We start from the raw sequence: 13,060 nt of genomic DNA on the forward strand, positions 1-13,060 counted from the left end.
TGTGACAGCTGTGCTTCAATCAGAATGCACAATTTGCCAACTGTTGTAACCACCACTCCACAACTGGCAATATTTTTCTAGGCAAGTGGCACTTTCCTTGCTTATTTCAAAGGGGTCACTATTTATCAGAACCTGCAAGTGTAAGAAAGTGTCTCACTACCACTCTCTCACCAGAATATTTGGAAGTCCTGGAGTAGATAATTCAATCTAAGAAAAAAGATTCTTTATGAAACAAAAGCTGTCTGCTTCAAGGAACACTTCCTGCCTGTGGCTTTCTCAGTTCCACACCAAAGAATATCACAACGATATAGAGCACGTATATTTCTTAAAGTGGTAGCAATCATTATTTCAATTTCCACATAAGTGACTTCCTGTCTTTAGTAGTAAAAAGTGTTATTCAGTTTGCTAGAGGTCACAGTTTTATTATCACCATTGCAAGGCATTTTGTTTTGTTCATTTGCTTTAAAAGAATCATGGTCCAGCAGTACTAATCCCACTCTGGTCACAACATCAATGATGTTATGTGAAAACTGATGTACCTTTAACGATAATGCTCACTATGGGCTGGAATTAAAACCAGAATCACGTTTATTATCACTGACATATGTCACGAATTTGTTGTTTTGTGGCAACAGTACAATGCAAGACATTTAAAGTTACTATAATTTATCATAAAAGGATACAATAAATAAATACAACAAAAGAGGCAGTGTTCATGAACCATTTAGAAATTCGATGGTGGAGGGGAAGAACTACCACTACTACTACGTCAACTCAGGCCTAGGGGACCGGCGTCGGGCACGATGACGGATTCTCCACTTCTCCCTCTCTCTCATCAGTGTGTTCAGTTCATCTACATTAGCCGCGCTGCTGTCTTCTAGAAGCGTGTTGACCATAGTCTTGGGAGGGCGCCCAGGGTTCATCCTCCTGTGCTTGGGCTCCCATATGATGACCAGGCTGGCAGGTAGCTCGGGATGGTGTAGACAGTACCCCACTAGTTGCAGTCTTCTAGCCTCGATTTTAGTGGAGAGCATCAGTAGGTTGTTATAGAGCTCAACATTCGTCATGTGCTGTTGCCAACTCACATCAAGAGCCATCCGGCATGAAGGAAATCTGGAAGTTGAACCTGACCAGAGGGCTTAAAAAGAGGATTTTCATAGCAGTCATAGAGTCCATTCTCATGTACGGATGCGAGACGTGGACACTCACCAAGACGATGCGAAAGTCTTCAGATGGTTGCTATTCACGAATGCTCCGCAGGGAAGAAGCTGGTTCTAAAACATTGACTGTGTGGCTTCAGCTTGATGGTGTGGGTTACAGATGACTGCACTGTTTCTGGGCTCATAAACAAAGCAACTGTGCTACTGTCATTGCTCACTACTTGTAAGCTGTCCTTTTCCATCTGAAAATACATTGTATCATTTTAATGAAAACCCATCAACCTAAAACAATGCACACAAACTACTGGAGGAACTCAGAAGGAAATCAAGCTAAAACTTGCTTCTTGGTCCACAGATGCTGACTGACATACTGAGTATTTCCAGCATTTTCTATTTCTATTTCATATTTCCTACATCTGTGGCATTTTGCAAGTGTAGGCGATACAAATGCTTTTCCAAGCATCTGTGCTGTGTCCACAATGACCATTTTAATCTGCAGGCTGCATGCCATTTCAACTTCTCTTCCCATGCCAATACCAACTTCTCTGTCCTCAGCCATCTCCATCTCTCGTGCCAGGGTGAAGTTAAATGCAAACTCGAAGAACAGTACCTTATAGTTCACCTGGGTAGTATACAACCTGATGGCATGAAGACTGAATTTCACAATTTCAGGAAACCTGCACCTTTGTATCTCTTTGCCTTTTTCTGATCTACATAGCATCTCCCAACTCACCCCTTCTTTCTAACCTTCCCCCTATCCTATTCTGCTCCCCCCCAACACACACACATTGATTCCAATTCCCATCAATCCTCCCTTATCTGGCCCCAATTATTACCTTCCTTAACAAAGAACATTATAGCACAGTACAAATCCTTTGGCTCCTGATAGTGATAACTACTTAACTTACTATTAAGATTAATCAAACCTTAAACTTACTTTTACTTTCCTCAAATCACCTTAAAAGTATGCCCCTCATATTAGTCATTTCCGCCCTGGGAAAACGTCTCTGGCTTTCCATTCGATTTATGCTGCTTATCATCTTGTGTACTTCTTTCAAGGCACCTCTCAACCTCCTTTACTCCAAAGAGAAAAGCCCTAGCTCGCTCAAACTATCCTCATAAGACGTGCTTCCTAATCCAAGCAGCATCTTGGTAAATTTCTGCTGTGCCTTCTCTGAATTGTATCAGATTCCAGGATCTGCAGCTCTTTGATGTCTCCAATTATTACCTATTTCTGACTCCACCGTCCCCTTCCTTCACCTGGTTCCATTTTCCCATCAACCACTTCCTCACTACCTGGTTCTACCTGTCACCTACCAGCTCCTGTTTTACTTTTGCCCCTCACCTCGTTCTACTAGCTATCTTCTTTCTGCATTCTTAGGCCTGATTCAGGGTTTCAAACTAAAATGTTGATTATCCTTCTGCCTCCACAGATACTATTTGACCTGCTGACGTTCTCTCACAGGTTGTTTTTGCAAGGTGGCAGTCATGTGATGTTGAGTCCTCTATACTTCACATCCTTACTTTGACTGTTATGCACCTTAGTTAATAGCGTCTTATAGACTTCCGTCTACTGCGCCAATGGAAAGCTCACAAGTTACTTTGTCTCACTAGGTCCTTACTCCTTATTTCTCATACAAGGAATTCCAGTCTCATTATCCTGTCAGTTTGGGTATCACCGTAACATTATCGAGCTTTGTTGGAATCCACAATACACTGTAGTTGCAATTTTTTCTATTTTCCATCCTTCCTTGGTATCTTGATCCGCAACATCCTTTCAGAAATACCTAATGGTACTTTTGCAGCAAAATGCAAGGTTCTTTGTCACAGAGATATGGCACGTGTCATTTTGGTCCCCATTTTGCATTCAGTGCACTGTTGCTACTAGTGAAATTAACTTTATTGGACCAACCACTAACCTTGATTTTCCACTTCTGTTTTCATAGTATTAATGCATATACAAGCTATGAAATGCCCTTACTTACCAAACTAGAACAGGATACAGGAATTCTGATGTAAGAGCAACTTCAAATTTTCTTCAAACTTAACTTGTGTGAAAAATCCTTAACAAAGGTTCACAATTTCTTTGTCTTTTTTTTACACACTAGACGTGTCTCTTATTGTATGCTTTGTCAAGTTTGATTGCTTGTTTTACCTTCTTGATCAGTAAACCTTCTAATTGCTCTTCAATTCCAATGTTTACTGAACCAAATTTCCTGTGAGGCCTTACTTGTACTTGTCATTCCCTACCTCATCTGGTTCCATTTATCACCAACCAGTCCCTGTCTAACAAATCTCCCTCACTTCTTTATGCTAACCATCTTCTCTTTGTACTGTTTTTCTAATGCAGGGTCTCAAGCCAAAACAATGACCATCCCTTTGCTTTCAAAGATTCTGTTGACCTGCTGAGCTCCTCCAGCAATCTGTTTTTTTGATCAAATATCAGAAGTTCTTTTTCAGTGACAGTCTCGCTCAATGCCATCTTTCATTTCACAAACTCCTTTTATGAGGTCATTTTTCCAATAGTGTAAAGACAAGATTTCCTGGAATTTGGCTTTTGCTACTTATAACTGTGTTTATGCAATGCATCTTTATGGTAGCATTCCCTCTCCTTCCAGGCATTTACCATTCTACATTGGCCCATTTATTTCTTCAGGTTTGTGCCCTCTTTTTCCACTCCACTGTGCAAATGATTCAAGACAACAATGAGATCTATCAACATACATCAAAGTTGCTGGTGAACGCAGCAGGACAAGCAGCATCTATAGGAAGAGGTGCAGTCGACGTTTCAGGCCGAGACCCTTCGTCAGGACTAACTGAAGGAAGAGTGAGTAAGGGATTTGAAAGCTGGAGGGGGAGGGGGAGATGCAAAATGATAGGAGAAGACAGGAGGGGGAGGGATAGAGCCGAGAGCTGGACAGGTGATAGGCAAAAGGGGATACGAGAGGATCATGGGACAGGAGGTCCGGGAAGAAAGACGGGGGGGGGGGGTGACCCAGAGGATGGGCAAGAGGTATATTCAGAGGGACAGAGGAAGAAAAAGGAGAGTGAGAGAAAGAATGTGTGCATAAAAATGAGTAACAGATGGGGTACGAGGGGGAGGTGGGGCCTTAGCGGAAGTTAGAGAAGTCAATGTTCATGCCATCAGGTTGGAGGCTACCCAGACGGAATATAAGGTGTTGTTCCTCCAACCTGAGTGTGGCTTCATCTTTACAGTGGAGGAGGCCGTGGATAGACATGTCAGAATGGGAATGGGATGTGGAATTAAAATGTGTGGCCACTGGGAGATCCTGCTTTCTCTGGCGGACAGAGCGTAGATGTTCAGCAAAGCGGTCTCCCAGTCTGTGTCGGGTCTCACCAATATATAAAAGGCCACATCGGGAGCACCGGACGCAGTATATCACCCCAGTCGACTCACAGGTGAAGTGATGCCTCACCTGGAAGGACTGTTTGGGGCCCTGAATGGTGGTAAGGGAGGAAGTGTAAGGGCATGTGTAGCACTTGTTCCGCTTACACGGATAAGTGCCAGGAGGGAGATCAGTGGGGAGGGATGGGGGGGACGAATGGACAAGGGAGTTGTGTAGGGAGTGATCCCTGCGGAATGCAGAGACGGGGGGGAGGGAAAGATGTGCTTAGTGGTGGGATCCCGTTGGAGGTGGCGGAAGTTACGGAGAATAGTATGTTGGACCCGGAGGCTGGTGGGGTGGTAGGTGAGGACCAGGGGAACCCTATTCCTAGTGGGGTGGTGGGAGGATGGAGTGAGAGCAGATGTACGTGAAATGGGGGAGATGCGTTTAAGAGCAGAGTTGATAGTGGAGGAAGGGAAGCCCCTTTCTTTAAAAAATGAAGACATCTCCCTCATCCTAGAATGAAAAGCCTCATCCTGAGAGCAGATGCAGCAGAGACGGAGGAATTGCGAGAAGGGGATGGCGTTTTTGCAAGAGACAGGGTGAGAAGAGGAATAGTCCAGATAGCTGTGAGAGTCAGTAGGCTTATAGTAGACATCAGTGGATAAGCTGTCTCCAGAGACAGAGACAGAAAGATCTAGAAAGGGGAGGGAGGTGTCGGAAATGGACCAGGTAAACTTGAGGGCAGGGTGAAAGTTGGAGGCAAAGTTAATAAAGTCAACGAGTTCTGCATGCGTGCAGGAAGCAGCGCCAATGCAGTCGTCGATGTAGCGAAGGAAAAGTGGGGAGATCTATCTCTTAGTTTCGTCTTTATCTGTATATTCAAATGTTGAGGTCACATTGAGTATGCTAACACTTAGTGATTTAATCCAGTACTGACCCAATAATGTTGGTTTTTAGGTATGATCTTCCACAATTATCGAAAATTTGATTTCCCTGTTCTTTTGACCAACATTGTACTCCAACACTCATAATACTCTCACATATTTTCTGGAGAATATGGACAAGGAATCCTCATTCTTGGTTTTACAGGATAAGACCTTGCACGTAGAAAAGTCCTGTCTCAACAGTCAGTTGCTATTGCAGGGTCAGTTTTCATTACAATTGCTCTGAAAGTGTAGTTTAAAATTTATTATTGTCTTCATTTTGGCAGCATAGTAACATAGCAGTTAGTGTAACGCTTTACTGCACCAGCGACCCAGCTTCATTTCCCGCTGATCTCCATAGTTTGTACCTTCCTCCCGTAACCATGTGGGTTGCTTCAGGGTGCTCTGGTTTCCTCTCGCACTCCAAAGATATGCAGGTTAGGGTTAGTAAGTTATGGGCAAGCTATCTTGGTGCCGGACACATGGTGACACATATGGGCTGCTCCCAGCACACATTCGGAGTGTATGGGTCATTGATGTGAACAACACATTTCACTGTATGTTTGAAGTTTTGATGTACATGTAACAAATTAAAGCTAATTTAAAAAAAAACTTTATACTAGTGGCATAAATACCACAACGTGTAGCCCTCGATTTTGTAATTTATCTCTGTGGTATTTACAGTACTTCTCCAATGTCTTTGGTATGCATAACTCTATTTCTTTTAGAAAGATATGGGTCACAGTTCTCAATGTCTGCCATACATTCAGTTTACCTTCAGTAATCTTTGCAGAGTTTTCTATTCCATTGCAAATAGAGCAGCGGGCTATACTAAATGTGGCGTCCTTAGCATTGACAGCAAAGGACCCTCTGCTTTTATTTCAATCAGTCTCCTGTAGTTAGCTTATTTCCTGGCAAAAATGACTTGAACCTACATTTCCTAATGAAGAAGACACAGCTGACACTGCCATTAATTTCTTCAGTGCATAATCATACCTTGAGCTGGCTGAAACTATTCCACTTTACATTGCCATCGCAGTTGCAATGACAATCCTACTAGTCTTTTCAAAAGTGAGTATTAATCAAGGACTCTCCCACCCCCACCGATGACCCCTTCTCCCATCTTCAACCCTCCTCCTCTTCATGGACACCCCGCTCTGGTCTTCTGCCTGCTCTGGATCTCTTTATTGCTAACTGCCGATGGGACATCAACCGTCACGACTTCACCACACCTTGTTCCCATTCCAACCTCACTCCTTCAGAATGCTCTGCTCTCCACTTCCTCCGCACTAATCCTAACCTTACTATAAAACCCGCCGATAAAGGAAGTGCTGTTGTAGTCTGGCGTACCGACCGCTACTTTGCTGAGGCATAGCGACAACTCGCGGATACCTCCTCTTATTTACCCCTCGATCATGACCCCACTAAGGAGCACCAGGCCATCACTAACTTTATCAGCTCAGGGGACTTCCCATCCACTGCTACCAACCTTATAGCTCCCACAACCCGCACTTCCCGTTTCTACCTCCTACCCAAGATCCACAAACCTGCCTCCAGGTTGACCCATTGTCTCAGCTTGCTCCTGCCCCACTGAACTCATTTCTGCATACCTCGACACTGTTTTATCCCTCCTTGTTCAATCTCTTCCCACCTATGTTCGTGATACTTCTCACGCTCTGAATTTTTTCAATGATTTTAAGTTCCCTGGTCCCCACCGTTTTATTTTGACCAGGATGTCCAGTCCCTATATACTTCCATCCCCCACCAGGAAGGTCTCGAAGCTCTCTGCTTCTTTTTGGATTCCAGACCTAACCAGATCCCCTCTATCACCACTCTCCTCTGTCTAGCGGAATTAGTCCTTACACTTAATAATTTCTCCTTTGGCTCCTCCCACTTCCTCCAAACTAAAGGTGTAGCCATGGGCACCCGTATGGGTCCCAGCTACGCCTGTCTTTTTGTTGGCTTTGTGGAACAATCCATGTTCCAAGCCTATACTGGTATCTGTCCCCCACTCTTCCTTCGCTACATCGATGACTGCATTGGCGCTGCTTCCTACATACACGCTGAGCTCGTTGACTTCATTAACTTTGTCTGCAACTTTCACCCTGCCCTCAAGTTTACCTGGTCCATTTCCGACACCTCCCTCCCCTTACTTGATCTTTCTGTCTCTATCTCTGGAGACAGTTTATCTACCGATGTCTACTATAAACCTATGGACTCTCACAGCTATCTAGACTATTCCTCTTCCCACCCTGTCTCTTGCAAAAATGCCATCCCCTTCTCGCAATTCCGCCGCATCTGCTCTCAGGATGAGGCTTTTCATTCCAGGACGAAGGAGATGTCTTCCTTTTTTAAAGAAAGGGGCTTCCCTTCCTCCACCATCAACTCTGCTCTCAAATGCATTTCTCCCAATTTACACACATCTGCTCTCACCCCATCCTCCCACCACTACGAATAGGGTTCCCCTGGTCCTCACCTACCACCTCACCAGCGTCCGGGTCCAACATATAATTCTCCGTAACTTCAGCCACCTCCAACGGGATCCCACCACCAAGCACATCTTTCCCTCCCCACCTCCTTTTGCTTTCCGCAGAGATTGCTCCCTACGCGACTCCCTTGTCCATTCGTCACCCCCATCCCTTCCCACTGATCTCCCTCCCGGCACTTATCCTTGTAAGCAGAACAAGTGCTACACATGCCCTTACACTTCTTCCCTCACCACCATTCAGGGCCCCAGACAGTCCTTCCAAGTGAGGCGACACTTCACCTGTGAGTCAGCCGGGGTGATATACTGTGTCCGGTGCTCCCGATGCAGCCTTCTATATATTGGTGAGACCCGACGCAGGCTGGGAGATCATTTCGCTGAACACCTACGCTCTGTCCAACAGAGAAAGCAGGATCTCCCAGTGGCCACACATTTTAATTCCATGTCCCATTCCCATTCTGATATGTCTATCCACGGCCTCTTCTACTGTCAAGATGAAGCCACACTCAGGTTGGAGGAACACCTTATACTCCATCTGGGTAGCCTCCAACCTGATGGCATGAACCTTGACTTCTCTAACTTCCGTTAATGCCTCACCTCCCCTTCGTACTCCATCCCTTATTTATTTATTTCTCCCTTTTTTCCCCTCTCTTTTTTCTCCCTCTGTCCCTCTCACTATAACTCCTTGCCCATCCTCTGGGCTTCCCCCCGCCTTTCTTTCTCCCTAGGCCTCCCGTCCCATTATCCTCTCATATCCCTTTTGCCAATCAATTTTTCAGCTCTTAGGTCCATCCCTCCCCCTCTTGTCTTCTCCTATCATTTTGGATCTCCCCCTCCCCCTCCCACTTTCAAATCTCTTACTAGCTCTTCTTTCAGTTAGTCCTGACGAAGGGTCGCGGCCTGATACGTTGACTGTACCTCTTCCTATAGACGCTGCCTGGCCTGCTGCATTCACCAGCACTTTTTGTGCTTTTTGCATTAATCAATTTGCCCTGTTTATCAGCCAGTCCATAAACTAATGATCCTTTTACGCTTGAATTAGGAGTATTGCAAAATTCCAATGTTTTATTAAATCTCTCAGATGTGGAATATAATCACCAATCTGGTATCAGATTACATGAATTGAACGAAGCTTTCAAGTACTTCTGACATGCTGGGTTGAAGTGTTGCTTTATTTTTTCCATCAGTTTGCCAGATAAGACACCAACTCCATGGTGCATGGTGTCAACATATTACCACAAGTCATAGTAAACTTATTCCCACAAACTATATGGTCTTCTTTTGCTCATGGATTACTGTATTTTGCCCTTCAGAATTTTCACCTGTAATTTCAATGCCATTGAGACACAAGATCTTCTTCAGATGCTGGAAATCTTGAGCAACACTCACAAAATTCTGGTAGAACTCAACAGGTCAGGCAGCATCTATAGAAAAGATCAAGCAGTCAATGTTTCAAGCTGAGACCCTTCTTCAGGACTGAGAAGGAAGATGCTAGAATGAAAAGGTGGGGGGAGTGGAAAGAGGAGAACTGAAACTTGATAGGCGAAGCCAGGTGGGTGGGAAAGGTTAAAGGCTGGGGAAGAATCTGATAAGAGGAAACGGAGGAGGAGGGGACCCAGGTGGAAATAATATGCAGGTGAGAAGTAAAAGATCAGAGTGGGGAATAGAGGAAGGATGAGGGGGAAATTTGTTTACCGGAAGGAGAAATCAATATTCATGACATCAGGTTGGAGGTTACAGGTTATAAGGTGTTGCTCCTTCACCCTAAGGGTGGCCTCATCTTGGAATAAGAGGAGATGCCATGGATGGGCATTGGAACAGGAATGGGAATGTGAAGAGTTCCCCTTGTCCTTATCTACCACACCACCAGCCTCCGGATCCAGCACATTATCCTTTGCAACTTCCACCACCTTCAACAGGACCCCACCACTAAGCACATCTTTCCCTCTCCACCCCCTCCGCTTTCCACAGGGATCATTCCCTCCGCGACTCTCTGGTCTACATGTCCCTCCCCTAGTAAGTGTAAGTGCTTCACCTGTCCATTAACCTCCTCTCTTGCCACCATTCAGGGCCCCAAACAGTCCTTCCAGATGAGGCAACACTTCACTTGCGAGTCTGTTGGGGTCATGTATTGCATCCGGTGCTCCCGGTGCAGCCTCCTCTACATCGGAGAAACCTGACGCAGATTGGGGGACCGCTTTGTCGAGCACCTCCGCTCCATCCGCCACAACAGACAGGATCTCCCAGTTGCCACCCACTTTAGCTCTGTTTCACATTCCCATTCGGATATGTCCATACATGGCCTCCTCTACTGCCATGATGAGGCTACACTCAAGTTGGAGAAGCAACACCTCATATACTGTCTGGGTAGTCTCCAGCCCCTTGGTATTAACATTGAATTCTCCAACTTCTGGTAATTCCCTCCCCCTCCCTTCCCCCATCCCAGTTTCACTCTGCCCCCTCCCCCAGCTGCCTATCACCTCCCTCATGGTTCCGCCTCCTTCTACTACCCATTGTGTTTCTCCCTTTTTCTTCTTCACCATTCCTGCCTATCACCTCCCTGCTTCCCCTCCCCCACCTTTATCTTTCCCCTTACTGGTTTTTCACCTGGAACCTACCAGCCTTCTCCTTCCCACCCTCCCCCCACCTTCTTTATAGGGCCTCTACCCCTTCCCTCTTCAGTCCTGACGAAGGGTTCCGGCCCGAAACGTTGACTGATCGTTTCCACGGGTGCTGCCTGACCTGCTGAGTTCCTCTAGCGTGTTGTGAGTGTTGGGAAGTTCTAAAATTAGTTAAATTAGTTAATCCCAAAGCATTTTAGTCTATAGAGTCCAACCAGCCACAGGTGCAGTCCTGATGTTGCTGCATTCACAATGGCATCATGTCAGGTGTGCATTTTTTTCCAAAATATATGGAGGCCCTGTAAAATTTCCAAATTTTTAATTTTTCAAGGAACAAAAATGCCTTCTTTGAAGATGCAACACACATAAAAGTTGCTGGTGAACGCAGCAGGCCAGGCAGCATCTATAGGAAGAGGTACAGTCGACGTTTCGGGCCGAGACCCTTCGTCAGGACTAACTGAAAGAAGAGCTAGCAAGAGACTTGGAAGTGGGAGGGGAGGGGGAGATCCAAAATGATAGGAGAAGATAGGAGGGGGAGGGATGGAGCCAAGAGCTGGACAGTTGATTGTCACCAAGTTCGCCAGCAACTTTTATGTGTGTTGCTTGAAATTCCAGCATCTGCAGATTTCCTCGCGTTTGCGTTCTTTGAAGATTAATCTATTGGACAAGATCTGAAATTTCTACTTACTCCTGAAATGTCAACTCTGTTTCTCTTTCCACAAATGCTACCTGACCTGCGAAATACTTACCGGATTTTCTGTCTTCATTTCAGTTTTCCGGCAGTTCCGTTTTGATTGACATTCGAGTGCAAGGGGCGCCGTGGAAGCACCTCGGTTCCTCTTGATGTCGCTGCAGCTGGAGGACCAGGACTGGCTGCGCAGGCGGTCGGTTGCTAGGGGCGCGGCTGAGTTCAGCCCGTTGCCACCGGGCTGCTTCCTTCACTACGCGGAAGTGCAACTCGTATTATTTCAGAGAGCGAGGGGGAGAGAGAGAGGAAGAAGAGACGGGAATCTGCAGTCAGCGGCAGGCAGTGTTGGGTACACGTTGGCAGCGATGGATGGGCTGAAGTGTGCAGCAGCGGGGAGTGGTGACGATGCGGTAGCATCACCTGGAAGTGCCAATGGAGGGACGAAAGTGGCGATCATCACCGGCATCACTGGGCAGGTACTGAATCTGCACATGCCTGCATCCTACCAAGAATAAACTGCATTGGCGCCAATGCAGTATCTGCATAAAAATCTTATTAAGATCAATTTTAAAAAGTCCCTACTGTGAATTTTGTTTTCATTTGGTCTCTGATCGGAACCTATTTGAAGTATCATGTTTTCTCAGCACTGATAATTAATTTGATTTAAAAAATAATCAGGACATTTGAGGTGATTCTACTCGCCACACATTGCCCCTCTGTCCAATTAGACAAGTAAACTTTGTGAATAAAACTTAAAGTTTTAGGCCATCTACTTACCGGACAGTCGTTTTATTTCTGTTGTGAAAACGGTCAAAAAGCCGTTTGTAATCTGTATGCATAAAAATCTGAATTGGACAAGTTTATTTCTCTCCACCCCACTTCTTTGGGATGATGTGTGGTGATGTCTCAGTGTTGATATTTTATGTTACACAACAAGTCGAACTGATCTGATATGTGAGTATATTATTATGAACATCGTGTCTCATGTGTTTAACTAACTTTAAAACAATATGAGTCAGGAATTAAGTATGTAAATTGGGCTGTGTGATAAGTAGACCACAGTATTGTCTTTTCTCAATCCAGTTAGCATCTACATGAGCTACAAACTTACATTAATGTGGCGATATTGTTAAAATTTGATCTCTTGTTAGTTTTTGAAGTGGAGATCTACATTTATATTTGGCTCAATTAATGTGTTCAAAGGACAATATGAATTGCAATGTGGTATGTTATTTGCATTTGTAGACTAATACATTTTTCTAAAAATATTCTTACATTGGACACATTCATTTTATCTAGTAGTTTTCATTCACACTTCCAACTATCATTGAAAGCACAAATGCAACATAGAAAGTTGTTTGATTGTGATATTTCTAACTACTCATTAAATTTTCAATGATTATCATACTTCCTTGACTTGCATCATGCAGAGAACAATAGCTCATCATGGTGAATGAAAAATACCAGGTAATGTTGGTGGCCAGTAATGCAGCTGCCTCACAACTTCAGGGATATTGGTTCAATCCTGATCTCCAGTGCTGTCAGTGATGTTTACATGTTCTCCTGGTGTCTGCATGGATTTCCTCCCACATTCCATAGAGGTACTGGTTAAGAGGTTAATTGCCGCAACAAATTGTCTTTAGTAAAGGTGGATGGAGAATTTGGAGGAAGAGGTACAGTCGACGTTTCAGGCCGAGACCCTTCATCAGGAAGGGTCTCGGCCTGAGACGTCGACTGTACCTCTTCCTAGAGATGCTGCCTGGCCTGCTGCGTTCACCAGCAACTTTGATGTGTGTTGCTTGAATTTCCAGCATCTGCAGAATTCCTCATGTT

General features: G+C 44.9%; 1 protein-coding gene and 1 long non-coding RNA gene across 2 annotated transcripts in view; one reads left to right on the plus strand and one right to left on the minus strand.

Moving 5' to 3' along the window:
• Positions 1-3,891: 3,891 nt before the first annotated feature.
• Positions 3,892-13,060, plus strand: part of gmds (GDP-mannose 4,6-dehydratase) — a 668,214-nt gene continuing 659,045 nt past the window's right edge. The window contains exons 1-2 of the mRNA XM_063069704.1: positions 3,892-3,987; positions 11,312-11,703. Of these exons, the coding sequence (XP_062925774.1) occupies positions 11,383-11,703 (321 nt within the window). The 5' untranslated portion in view covers positions 3,892-3,987; positions 11,312-11,382. The remainder of the gene's footprint in view (positions 3,988-11,311; positions 11,704-13,060) is intronic.
• LOC134357927 (uncharacterized) lies at positions 8,957-11,368 on the minus strand. Its single transcript, XR_010020758.1, has 2 exons — positions 11,289-11,368; positions 8,957-9,342 (listed from the first exon to the last, which is right to left on the minus strand). It is a non-coding gene; the product is annotated as an uncharacterized LOC134357927 (long non-coding RNA).

Source organism: Mobula hypostoma, chromosome 17, assembly GCF_963921235.1.
Source record: "Mobula hypostoma chromosome 17, sMobHyp1.1, whole genome shotgun sequence".
NCBI lineage: Eukaryota > Metazoa > Chordata > Chondrichthyes > Myliobatiformes > Myliobatidae > Mobula > Mobula hypostoma.